This window comes from Lagenorhynchus albirostris, chromosome 14 (genome assembly GCF_949774975.1).
Source record: "Lagenorhynchus albirostris chromosome 14, mLagAlb1.1, whole genome shotgun sequence".
NCBI classification, from domain to species: Eukaryota; Metazoa; Chordata; class Mammalia; order Artiodactyla; family Delphinidae; genus Lagenorhynchus; species Lagenorhynchus albirostris.
In genome coordinates this window covers 39277324-39300244 of record NC_083108.1, presented here as the reverse complement: position 1 = coordinate 39300244, position 22921 = coordinate 39277324, and the positions used below count along the sequence as shown (strand labels likewise).

Sequence of the window (22921 nt, the reverse complement as noted above, 5' to 3'; positions counted from 1 at the left end):
TTTGATAAGTGGTAGATTGGGGGGTCCAATGATTCTCCTACTGTGATAGTCTTATGTATGATTGTGTATTTTAATAATCTGAAAATATTCTTTAGTAAAATATTTACCTCTATTACGTTTGACTGTATTAATTAAGCAATCAGAGCTAATTCGATGTATTAATATAGATGGGATCAGAGTGTAACCTGGTTAATTACAATCAGGAAGCCCTTGAGATTGAAAGGGCTTGTGTCGATGGATTCCCCCACTAACCCTCTGGAGTGGACTATTCCTAGAACGTAGCTAATATAGTGACTCCTATGTAAGCCATCTAGATGAGTTCGGGAATTACTGAGGGCAAATTTAAGTTTGTATTTTATGATGGCATTTAGCAAATGCTCAATAAATCTTGGTCCAAAGGATGTGGCAGTAGGATGAAGAGACTAAAAGCTAGTAATGAAAGTCAATCAGATAAACCTAAGTTTAAATTTCAGCTCTTCAAAATCTCTAAGCCGGGCTTCCCTGGTGGCGCAGTGGTTGAGAGTCCGCCTGCCGATGCAGGGGACACGGATTCGTGCCCCGGTCCAGGAAGATCCCACATGCCGCGGAGCGGCTGGGCCCGTGAGCCATGGCCGCGGAGCCTGCGCGTCCCGGAGCCTGTGCTCCGCAACGGGAGAGGCCACAACAGTGAGAGGCCCGCGTACCGCAAAAAAAAAAAAATCTCTAAGCCTCTCTTTCCTCATCTATAAAATGGGGATAATAATGCCTCCAGACTTGAGGATTAAAAAAGATCATGAAAATTAGGAATTAACACAAGTAGGGCTCAATAAATGAATAAATGATATTTCAGAACTAGTGGAGTCTAAGGTGGAACAGGGAGGGGGAACAGCATGGTGTCTGGGTATATGGCCTCTAGAGAGATTCCTGAAGTACAAATCCTGGTCTGTGGCTACCAGCAACGTGACCTTGTAGAAGTTTTTTAATCTTTCTCAACTGTGTTAGGTCCTTATGGCTGCTGTAACAAATTTTCACAAATTGACTGGGTTAATTGAAACAGCACAAGTGTACTACCTTACAGTTCTGGAGGCACAGGTGTCCAAAACGGGTCTGACTGTCTAAAATCGAGATGTCAGCAGGTTACTTCCTGTCTGGAAAGGAAGAAACCATTTCCTTGCCTTTTCTAGCTTCTAGAGTCTGCCTACATTCCTTGGTTTGTGGGCCTTTCCTCTGTCTTCGAAGTGTCTCTCCTTTCCTTTAAAGGACTCATAATTCCATTGAGCTCACCCAGATATTGCAGGATAACCTCCCCATCTCAAGATCCTTAATCAAATCTGCAAAGTGCCTTTTGCCATAAAGTAACATATTCACAAATTCTGGGGATTAGGATGTGGGCATCCTTGAGGGGCCATTATTCTATCAACCTCACCAACCTTGCTTTTCCCATCTATAAAAAAGGGTAGGGACTTCCCTGATGGCACAGTGGTTAAGAATCTGCCTGCCAATGCAGGGGACACGGGTTCGAGCCCTGGTTCGGGAAGATCCCACATGCCATGGAGCAACTAAGCCCGTGCACTACAACTACTGAGCCTGTGCTCTAGAGCCTGCGAGCCACAACTACTGAGCCTGTGTGCTGCAACTACTGAAGCCCACGTGCCTAGAGCCTGTGCTCCGCAACAAAAGAAGCCACCACAATGAGAAGCCCGCCACCGTAACAAAGAATAGCCCCCGATCACTGCAACTAGAGAAAGCCCACGCACAGCAAAGAAGACACAATGCAGCCATAAATAAATAAATAAATAAATAAATAAATAAATAACAGGGTAGTATAATATGACCTATCTCAGAGTTACGATAAAAAATAAATCGGATAATTCATGGAAAATTCTAAGTTCAGAGCCTACCCACACATAGTAGGCACTTAATAAATGTTGACTATTATTGTTATTATTATCAGTGAAAGAATCTTAGAGTCCCTTCCTGCTACATAACTCAGGCATTCATGCCTCTGCTTCAACAAGATGATTCAGAGGCCCTGCCTGATTCCAGCCAAAAAAGAAGGCGCCTTCCCACCAGCTATTCTTCCCCACTGAGATTCTTGGCCACTACCAGCTTAGAGCCATGGCTTTCTCAAGAAACAGAGATTTCTTGCAGATGTTCCTTAATTTCAAATAAAATTCTCTTCAACAGAAGAGACATAACTAAGAGCGTTATAATTCACAGAAGCAGATCCAGAAGCAAGAAATAAGGGCTGCCTCTGTTTCTTCTCTTTCCATTCTGTACTCCTGTCGTACCAGTCAAGCCTCATCTCAGGGAAAGGACCCTGGTGTTCAAAATGCCATTGTTTGCTCCTGGGGATCTTGCAGCCATAACTTTTGGCTGTTCCTGCACTCTGTCTGCTTCTTCTCCATGTGGCCTATTTAATGTTGGCCTGAACCTTCATTAACCCCATATACTTGGCTGTGCTTTTATTGGATGGCAATCATCAAAGTCCCTACAATGTCATTGCTGTTTTCTGAGTTGTTTTATATTATATCAGCCTGAGATAGTCTCCATTGAGAGAATTTGAGTGAGGAAAGGAAAAAATAGCATGATATTCATTAATTAAATCAATTAATTAACAATGAACCCATGGTTAGCCTCTGTTCCACTTTTTACCGACACATTAAACTAGATTGAAAAGTTGTTGAATGTGTGTTCCCTTAAGTTCTCATTTTAAATGAAAACAAAATAGTTCTTCCTGCCATTTAGAATTCTTGAGACTTACCCTTTAAAAACACTTTGTTCTGCTACAAATAAGTTTTCAGAGACATCTAGAAGAATGACTAGGGAGGAAAGAGAATTCTTAAACTTAGTAAACATTCCCTATGATCTGTTCATACTCCTTATGGACTGTACTTGAAACTCCGTTTTCTTCTTATGCTTTGTTATTGGTTCTGAATCCACATGTACATAATGATGGTCAGATTGACATTCTCCCACCTATCTTAGCCCTCTCCTACCATTTTCCCTCCCACCTTCCTTATCTCAGAAGAAAGTTTTTTTCATATAGCCTCTGAAGTATATCATCCAAACCTGACCTCCCCAGAAAGCATCCAAGAGCCATGGTTATTTCCTCTTCCCAGTCAGTCAAAATTGCCATCCCCTCACTGTGTTTATCTTAATACACAACCAAGCATTAAGAAGAAAGCAACTAAATTAATTAAGGTGAATTTTCTGATTCTCCCAAGGAAATTTGTATTTTTAAGGCCTTAAAGCTAATGTTTTTTCTTTCTTTCCCCCCCCAACTTTATTGAGATATAATTGACAAATAAAATTATAATATATATAAAGTATACAGCATGAAGGTTTTTTTTATAAATTTATTTACTCTATTTATTTACCTTTGGCTGCATTGGGTGTTCGTTGCTGCACGTGGGCTTTCTCTAGTTGCGGTGAGCGGGGGCCACTCTTCGTTGCAGTGCACAGGCTTCTCATTGTGGTGGCTTCAGTAGTTGTGGCACATGGCCTCAGTAGTTGTGGCGCGCAGGCTCTAGAGTGCAGGCTCAGTACTTTTGGCTCACGGGCTTAGTTGCTCCAAGGCATGTGGGATCTTCCCAGACCAGGGCTCGAACCCATGTCCCCTGCATTGGTAGGTGGCTTCTTAACCACTGCGCCACCAGGGAAGTCCCACAGCATGATGATTTCACACTGTGAAATGACTCCCACAATCAAGTTAATTAACACATCCATCACCTCACATATTTACTTTTTTTTGATAAAAACACTTAAGATCTACTCTCTTAATAAATTTCAAGTTTAAAACACAGTGTTATTAACTACAGTCACCATGTTGTACATTAGATCCTTAGAACTTATTCACCATATAACTTTGTTTTCTTTTCCCACTGTTCCTGCCTTGGTCTTTCTTTCTCAAGCTAAGAACTGTCTGTTTTGTTGCTGGGAATCATATTGCCTAATACACATAAAAATGCAGAAAGTTATTAAAGGAGCAGAGTTAAGGAAAGGAAAAGAAAGGGCAAGAAGGGAAGTCTGGATCAGAGAAAGAGGGAATCAAATGAAAAGAGGAGAGATGGAAGCAAACGATGGGGGGATGAAGAGGATACAGGCATTTTATGATGCGCAAGTCTCTTTCCTTAGCAAAACCGTGTCATCGCACAGCCCATTAACTCCATCCTGCCCAGCTCCCCTTGGAATCCACTATGTATATCCTCAGTTATGCTTTAGTCCATTTCAGTGTGTGTATGTGTGGGCAACATCCCACCACCACTACCCGCAGGAAAAAAAGAGCCGTTCCCTTGAATCTTATTTCATACAATTCCATTTTGGTCTTTCTTAAGAAGCCCAGTGTACTCTAGTACACTGGTCAGAGATGTCTGGTTTTAAGCTCTAAATTGATCACCTGGGCAATTACTTAATCTCTCTGAAGCTCAGTTTCCACATCAGATGGGAAGAGTAAATACACCAACATTATGGTGTCCTTCATAGTGTTTGGTACCTAGTATGCTGTTTTGTAAAATAGTTAATTGTTTTATATAGTATTGTGGAAGTTATTATTATTATAACTATTACTATTTCTTCTCCCAGAAAAAGTCAGATTTTCTCGTCCTCTCGCAGAAAACAATTTACTCACCTGCCTCTCCCTTTCCCACCTCTCCAAACTCAGCACTCCCTAACCCGAAAAAAATAAATGGAAAATTTAAAGCATGCATGCCTCCCTGGCTTACCTCTGGATGCTCAATGCTCTGCCCTACACTTTTATTCTCACTTTCCTTTTCCCAATTCTCCTCATGGAAATCGCACTCCTAGAAGTCCAGATAACAGCTAGCCCATGGTCAGTGGCAGCCCCAGTTGTGTTTTGTTGCCTCAGCACATTAGACACGGACAAGAGAGGACCTATTTCTTTCTCCTACTCTTTTTAAGATCTTCCAAAACAAAAGGTGAGTTAGAATCCTTTCAAGCACCAGGAGTCATGTCGGTAATGTCCTAAAGCACTCTGCATTTCCAGATGCGAGTTCCTACCTGACACTTGAGTACTGACTTTGTATATCTGGCACCTTGGTTTCTACCACTTGAGGAGCTCATCACTGTCTTCTCCGCATCATCATGGCTCCACCTTGATTTCTTTCATGTTTTCCTCACCTGAGGAGGCCACCACGAGCCTCTTGCCCTCTCCCCTGGGCAGTTGCTCTGTGGAGGCATCCATTGGCTGCTCCCTTTAACTAATGGTTAGTGTTCCCTATAAAGTAAAGCTACCTTTGATTCGCATTAAATCCTGGCTTTCTTCCCCTAAACCAGTCCATGCAAGCACTTATAATTCCTTTATTTATGTATCCAGGGGCATGAGCATTTTGGTGGAGTGAGGATCCACATCTTTTATCAAATTATTGAAAGGGGCTAAAACTTAAAAGAAATTATGGACTGGATGGCATTGCATTGCTTAATCACCTAATACCTCTTCATTGAGAAGTTAAATTAACTCAGTCACTTGAAAAAAATTTTGAACTGCATCTTTAAATTTTTCCAAATTATTTTCCTTACATAAATGTGTGTGTGTATATATATATATATATATATATATATACACACACACATTTCTACATATGCAAGTAAAATAATATATACTATATATACTATTGTATATTTTATATATATATATATATATATATAATATACAGTATAATTCCACTATAATGAGATAAGTCAGGCTTAAAAATCCAAAACTCAAAAACTTGGGGTCTGGACTTCCCTGGTTGAGAATCCGCCTGCCAATGCAGGGACACGGGTTCAAGCCCTGGTCTGGGAAGATCCCACATGCCGCAGAGCAGCTAAGCCCGTGCGCCACAACTACTGAGCCCACGTGCCACAATTACTGAAGCCCACAGTACTAGAGCCTGTGCTCTGCAACAAGAGAAGCCACCACAGTGAGAAGCCCACGCACCTCAACAAAGGGTAAGCCCCGCTCACCGCAACTAGAGAAAGCCCATGCGCAGCAATGAAGACCCAATGCAGCCAAAAATAAAAATTAATTTTTTAAAATACATAAAAAAAAACTTGGGGTGTTATTATTGCAAGATTAATGAAAAAATATCTTGTAATTATGGAGGGAGGGGAATTTTCATTTTTCATTTATTAGATATGTAGGGAAAAGAAACAGACCTATGTTTATGAACAGCGATATCCCACACTGAATGGAGAAGGTTCCAAACTATCGGAAGGCAGTCATTTCCTAACAAACACCTGACCCCCAAAAGTTAAGAATTTGGCAATCTCAGCAGGAGAACAGTGAAGACTCTTGCTCCAGTGTTAAGGTCAGCCACGGTTCCCCCATGACCAAGTGGGCTTATACACATAACACTATCGCTCTTGAGAAATACAGGTGCACATACACAACCATTGTCCCAAAGGCACATCATACTGGACGAAACATGTTCTCTAAAAAAATCTTAGGTCCTAGTGCAGTGCTAAAGGCAGCAGTATAGACGACCCTCTCCCTGTGGTTGTTTCCCCTAGGGATCTTTGAGGTCCTTTTGATGAAGCTCTTAGGCAGGGCTCCCGAGTCCTTCAGAGACTTTCTAATAACTTTGAACCTCACGTGACAGAGTCCAAATTTTTATCATCTTCCTTCCAAAAGGCTCCCTTTTCCCATACCAAGTTGCTCCCAGCCCGGTTCTGCAATCTTTAAACCCTGACTAATAGGTGATGCCAGCTCCTCTTGACTGGAAGTCCTAGCCTCGTACCAAGCCAAATGAAGTCAAACAAAACCAAATGACCTTAAATATCTTGTACCCTCTGACCCCAGAACAGCAGGTTCCTTCCTGACTTGAAAGTACCACTGATAGTAGTTCTTTCCAGCTAAAAATGGTTTTCTCACTTTTTAATGGCATTTTCTGTTTCTTAAAGTTTACCTCATTACGTACCCATATCAATGTACGTATCTGTTTATGTCTATGTATGTTCCCTGAAGAACTAATTATCTTCTCCCTGGGCTCAAAGTACGTTTTAAAGTGGGTCTTACAAGCTAGAGAAACATATTACAAAGCAACGTAAGAATTCCAACCTAATGGTGTGCAAATAAGTTCAATGATCAAACTCAACTGGCATCATATTTCTAGTTCAAATCTGGGTAGGTATCAGGAGTGCCTATGGTTCATTTTTAAAGTGCAAATGCTCTACCTCAGCCCCAGATTCAGTCGATCCAGGTAGTATTTGTATTTTTTGTAAAGTCTCCAGGTTGGTGTGATGGGCAGCCACAGCTGAGAATCACTATGGTGGACACTTCTGAGGCAAGATCAAATCCCTGATAATAAGTCCAGCTGGTCGTGACACTAAAATAGTGAGCTTGTGCCCTTCATCCCCCAAAAACAAAACTCAAGTTCCAAAAGCAGAAGTTGATGTTCAAAGTAAAAGGCAAAGCCAGAACCCCATTATAGCCATTTATTTTAGTGACAATATTTTCCTACTTTCAGGAGCTCATCTAGATAAAAGACTAAGAGATAAAAGCAAATGCAATTATATTTTGCCTCAGGAAAGAGCTCTGAATACTTTTTTATTATATTGCCAGAGATTAGAACAAGAATGTAAATCTGAGAAAGTCCTACTAGAGGCTTCTTTCATTAACAGAAATGGAAACAGGCATTTATACGCCACCAATAAATCAATTAAAGGAGGAAAGGAGCTTGAAATGGCCTTCATTGCACTTATTAACTTTGGGGATTACAGCAGTTAGTGATGACTAGACCCTGCATCTTCCTGTCATCCACCTGGAGCAAATGGATGGAAATAAAGCCTGGGAAGAGTCTTATCACACTAAACATGAAATCTGCAAGTCTTGTGTTCGCTAAAGTGGAGCAGAAGCAAAGCAGAGCCAGACTTTTCTAAAAACATTGTCGGCTTTTGTGGATTTAAAATGTGAGAGTGTGAATCAGTGTGTGAGTTGGTGTGTTTATATGTGTCTGGGTTTACATAAATCCTGACGCTGGGAATTATTTTAATCTCTATGATAATTTCCAGTACAACGATGTTTTAAAATGGGAGGATTCCATTAAGAAGTAGCATTCAGAGGAATTTCTCAGTGACATTTGAGAGTGATGTGGACCCTTCCTCTCTAGGCTCCTTTTGGACTGTTAATCACGAACTTCTGTCAACTTCTTTTCAGTTTATCAGTTTCAGAAAATCTTCATTTGCGTTGGACAGTGGCAGCTGGAATAAGATTACTGGCAATTAGAATCCAAACTAGCTGAGGAATTTCAAAATTAAAGGGAAAAAAAAATGGATTCAATTTCCTGCCCTGACAGACAATACTTTGTTTTGGGGGGCAGCCACCACCTGCCTAGTGTCAAGTTCTTCAGCTAGAATTTGAGAGTAATAATATCTCTTCAACTTCCTCACCAGGTTATAGGGAAAAGCATTTTATAATCTTCAGAAAGTTATACAAATGGAAGACACCATTCGTTTAAGCTTCTACCTTTAAAATGTCTTATATATCATGTGTAATACAAATGTCTGTTTATTACTGATGATGTTGGATTATAGACGTGTCGTGAAGGATGTGATATTTCAGTGGGAACTTCTCACTATGCCAAAATAAAATGCACTTTTCTTCCAATACTCTGTGCCTCACATTTGGATTTTATTCTTTATTTCTTGCTGGTTCCCACACTGTTCTACTCTGTTATTTCATCCCTTCCCCCATATAGGGGCTAAGAGGTAGAGCCCTCCCTATCCAGCTTTCAGCCTCTTTTAATGACTGTGCTGGAAGAAGGGTGACTTGGTAACCTCACCTCCTACAAACTCATTGTGTCATGAGTTCAGCAGAATGTTTTCTAATATATGTGAAGTGCTGCGGGCAAGCAAAAGCTGAGGTCCTCTCCTCTGCTGTTCTCCACGTGACCTGCCAATCACCAAGTCCTATCAGATGTGTCCCAAATCTCTCTCAAGTCAGTCCTTTAGCACAAGACATATTAGTTTCACTCCTGAATCACGGAAGTATCCAGCTAACTGGACTCTTCCATTACTCATGGGTTTCTATCCCCTACCCTCCTGCCTACCCAAATCTTTTCTCCACTCGACATGCTGGAGCAATCTCGCCAAAACCTAAATCTGTGTACATCAATTCCCTGCTAAAACCCTGGATGGTACCCAGCCTCCCGTAGGAAAGTCCTATACTGTCTAGACTTGACAAATAAGGCTTTGTAGATCAGATGCCTGTTCGCCTCTCACCTGCACTCAGCAATACTGAACTATTCCCAGTTGCCAAACGCACCATATACCCTTTCTCAAGCTCCATGCTTTTTTTTAGTGATTCTTTCTAACTATAATTGCCATCTCTCCACCCTCTTCTATCTGGAACATTCCTATTCATCCTTTAAAACTCTGCTCCAGAGTCACCCTTTCTTTGATGTCTCTTTTGAATCTTCCCAGATATAAACTACTATATCTAGCAGTACACACCAAATTATAATTATTTGTTAGAATAATTTGTTTCCCCTTCTGGACTGTGAGCTTCTTAAGGGCAAGGATCATGTCTTACTCATCTTTGGATCTCAAGAAGCTAACAGTGGTCTGACCAATTATAGCTATATTATAAATATTTCTTAAGTGAATGAAAGGATGGATTCTCATAAGTGAAAACAATACACACCCTGTGTAATCTGTGGGACTGAGTGCTAGTAAAAGAAACATCTGACGGGGCTCACCCCTTATTTATCATTGTTAGTTCTTTTTATACTTTTGACATTTCTGCAATCTTCTGGTAAAACTCTAAGTTAAGCATCTCATCTACATGAAGGAGCAACAGACACTGACCAAATCAGGCCTGTTGGTGAGCCATGCACCTTGTGATATTAGTATCATCATAGATGGGTTATTTTCCCCTTCATCTCCTCCATATGACTCTGGGCAGCTGTCCTTATACTGAAATTCATGAAAAGTCAAGCTTCTTGACAATTTCAGAAGCGAAGTTGCTGTCTGTAAAGCTCTTCTTCCTCTACTGAAATTTTTGCTCTTCTTTCTTTCTAAAACGATGAGAAGATAGTCAGGCATTGTGTATCCCAAGACCCACTGATCAGAGTTAAATTGGAAACTAAGGAGCCCACAGTGGTGCTTTTTGCCTATTTGATTTATGAGCTCACTGTGTCCACGAGTCCCTCTGTGGAATCAGTGTAAGCTGAAAACTGGCATGCCTCCATTTTTACTATTATGACTGCAATCGATGGGGAATAAATGAATGTTCTCCATTTTATCTAACAGCGCCGCTTCCCAGAAAACTCTGGGGGGAAAATGAGAGGTGTGCTATTTTTCCTTATATATTCGTAATCATTTTCCAGGATTTCCATTATTTTACACCACTGAGCTTTTTCTTTCTTTTCCTCATAAGGTATACATTTTACTTAGAAGTTAGAATTAATACCTATTGTGTAACTAATGATTGTTCTTTTATGAGTTAATTAACCGAAACAGTGATGAATAGACCAAAAGGTGACATCAATATAGTTTGCGTGTATTTCAACCTCTGTTTCATAAGACAAGATTTTCCTGTAAAATGCATGGTTCCAGATTATTTTAAAAATATAAATTGGTTTCTCTCATTTCAAATAATTAATCTCTGAAACTAATACAATTGGAATTTCACTCTTCTATGAGTCAGTTTTTGAAAATATAATTGAAAGTCCATTTGGGGGAAGAAAACTTATTTTTCTTTTCTCTCTCTTTCCTCTTTTTCTTCTGTTTTATTCTTTTGTTCAGTAAATAGTAACTGGACATAGTATCTGTTGACTGGATTTGGCTAGACACTGTGAAGAATTTAAAATTTTCAGTTACTGCCCCTAAAAACCTTACAGAGACAAACAAAAAGTTAACTAAAAGAAGAGATGTCACAGACAGTACCAAGTGAGTAGTAAGGGCAGTAACTCTGCAAGTTCACAAGCCAGTCTTTACCTCCCTGACATTTTCTTTCTTTTTTTTTTTTAACATCTTTATTGGAGTATAATTGCTGTACAGTGGTGTGTTAGTTTCTGCTTTATAACAAAGTGAATCAGCTATACGTATACATATATCCCCATATCTCCTCCCTCTTTCATCTCCCTCCCACCCGCCCTATCCCACCCCTCTAGGTGGACACAAAGCACCGAGCTGATCTCCCTGTGCTATGCAGCTGCTTCCCACTAGCTATCTATTTTATATTTGGTAGTGTATATATGTCCATGTCATTCTCTCACTTCGTCCCAGCTTACCCTTCCCACTCCCCTGCTCCCTGACATTTTCAATCATAGCTTTCCAGCCTGCCATCCTTTGTGATTTATTTATAATGGTTCTTCTCATCTCAGTCCAACATATAGACAGATGCAGGAATATATCCTGTTTCTATCCCCTATCTCTATACTGCTTCAGCTCTACTTCTGAGCTCTTGAAATAAAAATTGGAAGCTCTTCCCAGACTAGTTTGTGAATGTCAGATTATTTTCTGCCCACTTCCTCTGGAGGAAAGGAGATGGGTTACGTGATTCAGGAGGGGTGTGTTTTTCTCCTGATCTATATATATCAACCATACCTACACATTTAAAATCTCATGAAGGGCTTCCCTGGTGGAATGGGCTTCCCTGGTGGCACAGTGGTTGAGAGTCCGCCTGCCGATGCAGGGGACACGGGTTCGTGCCCCGGTCTGGGAGGATCCCACATGCCGTGGAGCGGCTGGGCCCGTGAGCCATGGCCGCTGAGCCTGCGCGTCCGGAGCCTGTGCTCCACAACGGGAGAGGCCACGACAGTGAGAGGCCCGCGTACCGCAAAAAAAAAAAAAAAAAAAAAAAAAAAAAAAAAATCTCATGAAAAGAAAGCATTGGACTGTGTTCAGCACTGCATCGTTACCAAGTTGAGGAAGCTTCATTAACAACTCTGTGTTTTTCCAGTTATTATTGAAGCCTGACCTTGGTTATATTACCACCCATTGTGAATGGATACACGCTCTTAACTCTGTAAACTAAGGCTGTTCCATGCCCTTCTTTCCTTTCCTAGCAGTAGGCAAATAATCCTTAACTCATAGAAGCAACTGGAGAGGCTATTTGACCAGTTTGTCTGACATCACATTTTGTTTCTCCACCAATTTTCTTCTTTGAGTCCCCAGTGAGTCATCATCTTTTGAGCAGTCTTCTGCAAGCACAACGGGCCCTCCATATCTGTGGGGTCCACACTGAGGACTCAACCAACTCCCCATCAAAGGCAGATCCAGGGGACCAACCGTACATCACTGTTTTATATAAGGGACTTGAGCATGTGAGGATTTTGGTATTGGGGAAACAGGGGAGAGGCTGGAACCAATCCCCTGTGGATACCAAGGGAGGATTGTAGTTCCCTTAAATTTACCCCCAGGTAGTCAACCTCTCTCACATTCACATATCTTTCTTTACACTTCTACGGCTGTAGTTGCCTCATTGTGTTTTCATTGCTTTTATGCTTCTGTATCTCACTACTAGAGTGTAAGCGCCTTGAGGGCAGGAACTGTGACTTCATCACTGTTGTATACCCAGAGCTTAGTTTGGTTCCTGGAGTGTAGAAGGCACTCGATAAACATTTGTTAAGTGAATGCTCAGCGCTGAGAAAGAGGCATAACAGACTGTGGACATTCAGAGGACAGTAACCAAACCATCACAGAGAGTGCAGGAAAATTTCAGAGGAAGATACAGCTAAACTGAGACCTGAAGGATAACTGCAACTTATCCATTCATAGGCTGAGGGCAATCCAGGCAAAAATAATAACAATAACATGAGCAAAATTCATATTTGAAAAAGAACAGGGTTCATTGAAAGCCAAAAAGATCAACTGTGCCTTCTGTTTACCATGCCTGAATCAAAACATATATATATGTATATAAGTGTATGTATATATGTGTGTGTGAGAGAGAAAACCTTGGTTTTTAAAAGCTTAATTTGCTATAACAAAAAATCAACTCCATCAACCTATAAAACATGTATATTTAGCCCAAAACCCTCTATCGGGCTAAACAACATTTCCATTAACTTTCTCATTATTTTCTTTTTCCTTAAGTCAAATTTTAATTAAAAAATTTTTTTTTATTCTCCATTTTAACTGTTGGTGTTTTCGTAGTATTTTTTAAGTAGTTCTGTTGCAGACGATAGTATGATTAAGTAGAGCTAGGTAAACCTAACCACTTTGCCTGAAATTATTATGTACAGAAAAACAGTTGCAGGTTCCAAACATTTAAATTAGAAATGAACATTTAGGAAATGACCTTCTTCTAAATTGAGGTTTTGAGTGCACACAGGACAAGCTGTAACAGAATGTAGTGGAAAGCAGACTGGTCTTGGAGTACACAAGTCTATGCCATTTCCCTTACTATGTCCATGAGACTCTCAATCTCATCATTTCTTGAATGGGATCTGTAATATCTGCTCTATATTATTCATAGGTATTCCCAAAATTGAAAGGGGAACTCTATGTGAAATGCATCACCTAACAGATGGTAGAGGGTTGTATTCCATTATAGCACAAGGTGATCTGCTATTGTAGTTATTTGTACATTAGAAAATAAAAATTTTACACCCCCTTCCACAACTACAATATTATATATGGAAAATATGTACAACCATTTAAGTTGGTCAAAGTAAAGCTATTCTTCTTACAGACACAGTTTTAAGTAGTTGGTGTCTACATCTGTGGCATGACCATAGCAAGTGTGTTTATGTAGAAATGGCTGTTTGCCTTATTAACATGAGGCTAATACACATTGTAACCATTTTCTCTCATAGAATGATTGAAGATAGTGGGAAAAGAGGAAATACCATGGCAGAAAGAAGACAGCTGTTTGCAGAGATGAGTAAGTATGGAACTTTGAAGGAACACCCTTGAATACTCATGGAAGGCTGGAAACAACCACTTAATCCTTATGACATTTGTACTTTTCCCTAAAATCCTAAAGTCTTTACATAAAATGTATGTTTAGGCGTTTTTGCCTCCCCTTGAGTAAGAATTAAATTAGACAGTGAATCATCATAATTTGTTACTAAGACTGTATATCTTATATGAAAGAAAAAGGTTCGTGGACCTGAATGTATATATACATACACAGATGCGTAATAAACACTATTTAGTGTTGGCATTAATACAATCCACTAAACTTCAAAGTCTGTGTTCATTTCCCTGTACTACCACAGGGTCTGGCACATTGCAGGAAATAGATGAAAATTTTGAAATGAATCATTGAATGTCTTACCCACAAAACAATATCATATGTTCATATGGGAAAGAGGAGTCAGGCGTGATTACCAGACCAAGCTATAAGCTGTCATTTGAACTTCATGCAACGGGGGACAAGCTGTCCTACAAACTAGTTTCTAAAAAGTGAAAAGGAAAACAAAGGTTTAAAAGAGCTTGGAGGTGACCTGCTATGCAAGGAAAACCAAACCAAGACTATATTTACTGACTCCAATGGAGAACTTATTAAATAAAGATTGTTGGTTTATGTAAATGCAAGGTTGCTGTGTAAGTAATTGGGTGGTAGTATCTCCTTCTAGACCATTTTTCTTATTCATAAGGAAGAAGAACTTGACATTGGGGGGAGAACACACATCTCAAATTAAATGTTATAAAGAAAAAAGTACGATTCTCTTATGGGCTTTTTATCTCTCCTTCCCTGCAGAAGGAATGAGGATGAGCAGAAGTGAGTCGTAAGCCTTTTACTCGGGGAAGCCAAGAGGCAAAATTAGGCTTCTACTGAAGATTGAAACGGATTGGCAAGAATGAGGGTCAGAGCAGATAAAGGAAAGCCCCAGACAATAAGATTCACATTTTCCTTTATCATTTCCCAATAATCTGGAGGCACCAAGACAGCATTAGAACTAACAAAGAGGAAGGAAAATTAAAATTGATGTGGAGAATCTCAATCATGCTCCTTGCTTTTTCCACTTTTAGAAACATGTCTAAAGTGCCTGTGACAGTTTCAGCCATGACCTTCCAATTTCCATGTCTGATACTGTAGCCTCACTTCTGGCCTGACCAGTCATCTGGAACTGGGACCTTTGTTGATACAAATCTGACAGAGGAAGGAACCTAGTTACTGCCTGGCCATCTAGACAAAATCCAAAGCAGCACAGGTATCCTCTCGTATCATAGATTCTTAGACTGAAGAGGCAAGAGCTCTGTATATCATGGACCAGTGTTTTGTCAGAAAAAGAAAAAAAACATTAATTTTTAACATAGAAAAGCAATAAAGTCTTAGAGGAAATCTTTAAATTTATCATTGTTACATTAAAGACCGTATTAGCCAACAGACTGTAAGAATTTTAAAAGTGTGCTTATGTCATGATTTTATAACATTTATCTGAATTTAAGTACATAATCCCAGCTCCTTCTAAACCTGGTGCAGTGTCTGGCACAGACAAACACATATGTCACAAATGTCTTTTGAATTAAAGTTGTCCAACTCAGGGCTTCCCTGGTGGCGCAGTGGTTGGGGGTCCGCCTGCCGATGCAGGGGACACGGGTTCGTGCCCCGGTCTGGGAGGATCCCACGTGCCGTGGAGCGGCTGGGCCCGTGAGCCATGGTCGATGAGCCTGCGCATCCGGAGCCTGTGCTCCGCAACAGGAGAGGCCACAACAGTGAGAGGCCCGCGTACCGCAAAAAAAAAAAAAAGTTGTCCAACTCAAAGAAAGATCAACATGAGTTTTATAGCCATAGAAACAGAAAAGCTCTAAATTTTTCAAATGAGAGAGACTTAGGAAAATTGTGCATTCATTTCCCAAATTGTAACTTAACCTTTTCATAGAAGCTTCTCAGGGAGGTCATACAGTTTATTAAATCATTTTGAGTTCTCCTGATTAGTGATCAAAATAGTTAAGCAAGCCACACAGATATGTATCTTTCTTCCGTTCTTCGTCTCTTCAAAAGCAAGTAAACACATCTGACCTTAACAATTCATTAGTGAGCATCGTGTTCAGATTAACACTAAATAGGACACACGTCCACAGTAAGTGGGATTCTGCCAGATAAAGCAGTTGGCTGATTTCAACAGGAGAAATTGATTTTGATAGTCTGTCAGACAAAAGAGAAATATAATCTCATTGAGAATGTGTTAAATATTTGAAAAATATATGGGTTACCCCAGTTCTATCAGCAGGACACCAAAGAAAACCAGGAAACTATTATCAGAGAAGACTGACATCGAAACTTAGAAAGTAACTTCTTCCAGGAATCTATGATGTCTAGACAGGGAGCTGAAAAAGAAGGTAGAACTTGTAAATCTGGTCAGCTAAGAATTACCTAGAAGTAGTTCTTTTTAAACATGAAAGGAAAGTGCTGAAGAGTTTCTTGGTTTTGGAAATTGCAAATGTCACAGGAAAAAAAAAAAGCAGTTAAGAAGGCAGGGAAGACTTCTTTCAATACTATTGTGAGAGGGGAGAGAGATGGAACTCAGCTCTGCCGGAACCAAAGACAGGAGGGTTTCTAAGCACTGGGGTGAGCTAGAGCAGAAGTACTGGAGGATACCAGAGGGGAAGTTGGTCAACTGTGTTTACTCATTGTCACAATGAGGAAGTTAGGCTCCTACCCTCCCACAGAGACTAGAGATCTCCTTCAATGATTTCATTTCCAAAGAATGGCTCCCAGTCCTTGAGAAAGATATTCCTGGGTTGTAAAACTGGCAAAAGTCTGGGAGGTTTACCTCTTTAAAGGGGCAGACAAAGAATTTACAAAGGAAAGTTTTGTAGAAAAGTAAGTGCTCTAAGAAAAGGGAGATCAAAGACCTAGAGTCAGGAAGAAACCTGTCTAAAGGTTAGTCAAGCTGAGGGGAACCTTACAAAAGCGAAAGAGCAGAGAACACAGAAAACAGGGTGACGATTTTTTTTAATTTAATTTAATTTTTTTTATAGACAGCAGGTTCTTATCAGTCATCAGTTTTATACAAATCAGTGTATACATGTCAATCCCAATCTCCCAATTCATCACACCACCACCCCACTCCCGCCACTTTTCCCCCTTGGTGTCCATACGTTTGTTCTCTACATTTGTGTCTCAATTTCTGCCCTGAAAACCGTTTCATCTCTACCATTTTCTAGGTTCCACATATATGCGTTAATATACGATATTTGTTTTTCTCTTTCTGACTTACTTCACTCTGTATGACAGTCTCTAGATGCATCCACGTTTCTACAAATGACCGAATTTCATTCCTTTTTATGGCTGAGTAATATTCCATTGTATATATGTACTACATCTTCTTTATCCATTCATCTGTCGATGGGCATTTAGGTTGCTTCCATGACCTGGCTATTGCAAATAGTGCTGCAGTGAACATTGGGGTGCATGTATCTTTTTGAATTATGGTTTTCTCTGGGTATATGCCCAGTAGTGGGATTGCTGGGTCATATGGTAATTCTATTTTTAGTTTTTTAAGGAACCTCCATACTGTTCTCCATAGTGGCTGTATCAATTTACATTCCCACCAACAGTGCAAGAGGGTTCCCTTTTCTCCACACCCTCTCCAGAATTTATTGTTTGTAGATTTTCTGATGATACCATTCTAACTGGTGTGAGGTGATACTTCATTGTAGTTTTGATTTGCATTCTCTAATAATTAATGATGCTGAGCAGCTTTTCATGTGCCTCTTGGCGATCTGTATGTCTTCTTTGGAGAAATGTCTATTTAGGTCTTCTGCCCATTTTTGGATTGGGTTGTTTGTTTTTTTAATATTGAGCTGCATGAGGTGTTTATGTATTTTGGAGATTAATCCTTTGTCTGTTGATTCATCTGCAAATATTTTTGCCCATTCTGTGGGTTGTCTTTTCATCTTGTTTATGGTTTCCTTTGCTGTGCAAAAGCTTTGAAGTTTCATTAGGTCCCATTTGTTTATTTGTGTTTTTATTTCCATTACTCTAGGAGATGGATCAAAAAATATCTTGCTGTGATTTATGTCAAAGAGTGTTCTTCCTATGTTTTCCTCTAAGAGTTTTATAGTGCCCAGTATTACATTTAGGTCTCTAATCCATTTTGAGTTTATTTTTGTGTATGGTGTTAAGGAGTGTTCTAATTTCATTCTTTTACATGTAGCTGTCCAGCTTTCCCAGCACCACTTATTGAAGAGACTGTCTTTTCTCCATTGTATATCCTTGCCTCCTTTGTCATAGATTAGTTGACCATAGGAGCATGGGTTTATCTCTGGGCTTTCTATCCTGTTCCATTGATCTATATTTCTGTTTTGGTGCCAGTACCATATTGTCTTGATTACGCTTTGTAATATAGTCTGAAGTCAGGGAGTCTGATTCCTCCAGCTCCGTTTTTTTCCCTCAACACTGCTTTGGCTATTCAGGGTCTTTTGTGTCTTCATATAAATTTTAAGATTTTCTGTTCTAGTTCTGTAGAAAATGCCATTGATAATTTGATAGGGATTGCACTGAATCTGTAGATTGCTTTGGGTAGTAGAGTCATTTTCACAATATTGATTCTTCCAATCCAAGAATATGGTATATGTCTCCATCTGTTGGTATCATCTTTAATTTCTTTCATCAGTGTCTTATAGTTTTTTGCATACAGGTCTTTTGTCTCCCTGGGTAGGTTTATTCCTAGGTATTTTATTATTTTTGTTGCAAAGGTAAATGGGAGTGTTTCCTTAATGTCCTTTTCAGATTATTCATCATTAGTGTATAGGAATGCAAGAGATTTCTGTGCATTAGTTTTGTATCCTGCTACATTACCAAATTCATTGATTAGCTGTAGTAGTTTTCTGGTGGCATCTTTAGGATTCTCTATGTATAGTATCATGTCATCTGCAAACAGTGACAGTTTTACTTCTTCTTTTCCAATTTGTATTCCTTTTATTTCTTTTTCTTCTCTGATTGCTGTGGCTAGGACTTTCAAAACTATGTTGAATAATAGTGGTGAGAGTGGACATCCTTGTCTTGTTCCTGATCTTAGAGGAAATAGTTTCAGTTTTTCACCATTGAGAATGATGTTTGCTGTGGGTTTGTAATATATAGCCTTTATTATGTTGAGGTAGGTTCCCTCTATGCCACTTTCTGGAGAGTTTTTGTCATAAATGGGTGTTGAATTTTGACAAAAGCCTTTTCTGCATCTATCGAGATGATCATGTGGTTTTTAATTCAGTTTGTTAATATGGTGTATCACATTGATTGATTTGCATATATTGAAGAATCCTTGCATCGCTGGGATAAATCCCACTTGATCCTGGTGTATGATCCTTTTAATGTGTTGTTGGATTCTGTTTGCTTGTATTTTGTTGAGGATTTTTTTATCTGTATTCATCAGTGATATTGGTCTGTAATTTTCTTTTTTTGTAGTATCTTTGTCTGGTTTTGGTATCAGGGTGATAGTGACCTCATAGAATGAGTTTGGGAGTGTTCCTTCCCCTGCAGTTTTTTGGAAGAGTTTGAGAAGGATGGGTGTTAGCTCTTCTTTAAGTGTTTGATAGAATTCACCTGTGAAGCTATCTGGTCCTGGACTTTTGTTTGTAGGAAGATTTTTAATCACAGTTTCAATTTCCTTACTTGTGATTGGTCTGTTCATATTTTCTATTTCTTCCTGGTCCAGTCATGGAAGGTTATACCTTTGTAAGAATTTGTCCATTTCTTCCAGGTTGTCCCTTTTATTGGCATAGTATTGCTTGTAGTAGTCTCTTAAGATGCTTTGTATTTCTGCAGTGTCCATTGTAACTTCTCCCTTTTCATTTCTAATTTTAATGATTTGAGTCCTCTCCCTCTTTTTCTTGATCAGTCTGGCTAATGGTTTATCAATTGTGTTTATCTTCTCAAGGAACCAGCTTTTAGTTCTATTGATCTTTGCTATTGTTTTCTTTGTTTCTATTTCATTTATTTCTGCTCTGATCTTTATGATTTCTTTCCTTCTGCTAACTTTGGGTTTTGTTTGTTCTTCTTTCTCTAGTTCCTTTAGGTGTAACGTTAGATTGTTTATTTGAGATTTTTCTTGTTTCTTGGGGTAGGCTTGTATAGCTATAAACTTCCCTCTTAGAACTGCTTTTGCTGCATCTCATAGGTTTTGGATCATCGTCTTTTCATTGTCATTTGTCTCTAGGTATTTTCTGATTTCCTCTTTGATTTCTTCTGTGATCTCTTGGTTATTTAGTAATGTATTGTTTAGCCTCCATTTGTTTGTCTTTTTTACGTTTTTTTCCCTGTAATTGATTTCTAATCTCATAGCATTGTGGTCAGAAAAGACGCTTCATATGATTTCAATTTTCTTAACTTTACTGAGGCTTGATTTGTGACCCTAGATATGATCTATCCTGGAGAATGTTCTGTGTGCACTTGAGAAGAAAGTATAATCTGCTGTTTTGGGATGGGATATCCTATAGATATCAATTAAATCTATCTGGTCTATTTTGTCCTTTAAAGCTTGTGTTTCCTTATTAATTTTCTGTTGGATGATCTATCCATTGGTGTAAGTGAAGTGTTAAGGTCCCCCACTATTATTGTGTTACTGTCGATTTCCTCTTTTAGAGCTGTTAGCAGTTGCCTTATGTATTGAGGTGCTCCTATGTTGAGTGCATATATTTTATAATTGTTATATCTTCTTCTCGGATTGATCCCTTGATCATTATGTAGTGTCCTTCCTTACCTCTTGTAACATTCTTTATTTTAAAATATACTTTATCTGATATGAGTAATGCTACTCCAGCTGTCTTTTGATTTCCACTTGCATAGAATATCTTTATCCATTCCCTCACTTTCAGTCGGTATGTGTCCCTAGGTCTGAAGTGGGTCTCTTGTAGACAGCATATATATGGGTCTTGTTTTTGCATCCATTCAGCAAACCTATGTCTTTTGGTTGGAGCATTTAATCCATTCATGTTTAAGGTAATTACCGATATGTTTGTTCCTATTACCATTTTCTTAATTGTTTTGGGTTTGTTTTTGTAGGTCCTTTTCTTCTCTTGTGTTTCCCACTTAGAGAAGTTCCTTTAGTTGTAGAGCTGGTTTGGTGGTGCTGAATTCTCTTAGCTTTTGCTTGTCTGTAAAGCTTTTGATTTCTCTCTCGAATCTGAATGAGATCCTTGCCAGGTAGAGTAATCTTAGTTGTACGTTCTTCTCTTCCATCACTTTAAGTATATCATGCCACTCCCTTCTGGCTTGTAGAGAAATCAGCTGTTAACCTTATGGGAGTTCTCTTGTATGTTATTTATCATTTTTCCCTTGCTGCTTTCAATAATTTTTCTTTGTCTTTAATTTTTGCCAGTTTGAGTATTATGTGTCTCAGTGTGTTTCTCCTTGGGTTTATCCTGTATGGGACTCTCTGCGCTTCCTGGACTTGGGTGGCTATTTCCTTTCCCATGTTAGGGAAGTTTTCAACTATAATCTCTTCAAATATTTTCGCTGGTCCTTTCTCTCTCTCTTCTCCTTCTGGGACCCCTATAACGCGAATGATGTTGTGTTTGATGTTGTCCCAGAGGTCTCTTAGGCTGTCTTCATTTCTTTTCATTATTTTTCTTTATTCTGTTCCACAGCAGTGAATTCCACCATTCTGTCTACCAGGACACTTATCCGTTCTTCTGCCTCAGTTACTCTGCTATTGATTCCTTCTAGTGTATTTTTCTTTTCAGATATTGTATTGTTCATCTCTGTTTGTTTGTTCTTTAATTCTCCTAGATCTTTGTTAAACATTTCTTGCATCTTCTCTATCTTTGCCTGCATTCTTTTTCCTAGGTCCTGGATCATCTTCACTATCATTATTCTGAAATCTCTTTCTGGAAGATTACCTATCTCAGTTTCATTTAGTTGTTTTTCTGGAGTTTTATCTTGTTCCTTCATCTGGTACATAGCCCTCTGCCTTTTCATCTTGTCTGTCTTTCTTTGATTGTGATTTTATTCCACATGCTGCAGGATTGTAGTTCTTCGTGCTTCTGCTGTCTGCCCTCAGGTAACAATTGATAAGAAGAACAATTGATAAGAAGTTTTGGCAAATTCAGGTGACTGTGACACATACATGTGTTAAACATCTACTGGGAGCTCATAACCGCAAGCAGAAGAAACAAAAACAAAAAGGCAAAGAAACAAAGTTAGGAGTAGCATGGACACACAAATAAGCCAAAAAATAAAACTAAACCAAAAAAAAAAAACCAAAAAAACTGTGTGCCCACATACTTTGATTAAAAGCAATTTTGTGTAAGTTGCCCTAAACCAAAATTTCCCCTCAGTATAATGCTCTAATTATCAGTTTGCTTAGTACCTTAGATTAAAACTGAAAAGTAGTTTTCAGTTAAATGTAAATGTCATTCTCACCTTGGCCTTTTCAGCCATCAAGTAAGTTTATCAGGTCAAATAATTTCATCCAACTGGTTTTTAGCAGAATAAATTGTTTGTTCTCGGAATCAAGCTCCCTTTCTTCTCTGTTTTTCTGCTCTGAGAGCACATTTACTCTGCTTTGTATGACACTTACTTGCAAAGAATTTACAAAGGAAAGTTTTCTGTGTCACTCATTCACATGAACTTCTCCTTAGGGATGGACGCTGAACCTTTCCCTTCAAACCCATCCAGCTTAGATGCTGAATCAGTGTTGGTTTAAAAGCCTCAGAGCACAGGATAAGTAGGTTTTAATGGGAGGGAAATGATTGGAAAACACTCTTTCAGAACATGGAAGGCTGCCTAACAAGATGAGGAAGGTCCTGGGGAGAAAGCAGAGTGATACCAGTGGGCTCTGAGTGGAGGAGGGACCAGAAACCAAAGGGAGGCAAATGGAGGTGCTCAACAAACACTGTTGAGTGGTTCAAAGGCAGACCGTCCTTCTTCAGAATATTGACAGCAGTCAGCATGTGTGTAGTTGGAATGGCACCTGAAGCGTGATTTTGCAATGCACACTATGAGTTTTAGGAAAACTGATTTCAAAAATTCAAGGAAACGACGTTAATGATCCCACTCCCATGAGCCATGGTGGATACAGTGACTATTTTCACTTTCATCTTCATT

At 39.3% G+C, this 22921-nt stretch overlaps 1 protein-coding gene across 22 annotated transcripts in view; it reads left to right on the top strand.

Annotated features, from left to right (window-relative positions):
• The window catches only part of DTNA (dystrobrevin alpha), a 396589-nt gene that overhangs the window by 250906 nt on the left and 122762 nt on the right, over nt 1-22921 (top strand). For all 22 annotated transcript variants that reach the window (XM_060121882.1, XM_060121881.1, XM_060121878.1 and 19 more), the window contains one exon: nt 13740-13807. In XM_060121882.1, coding sequence (XP_059977865.1) covers nt 13741-13807 — 67 coding nt within the window. In that variant the 5' untranslated portion in view covers nt 13740. The remainder of the gene's footprint in view (nt 1-13739; nt 13808-22921) is intronic.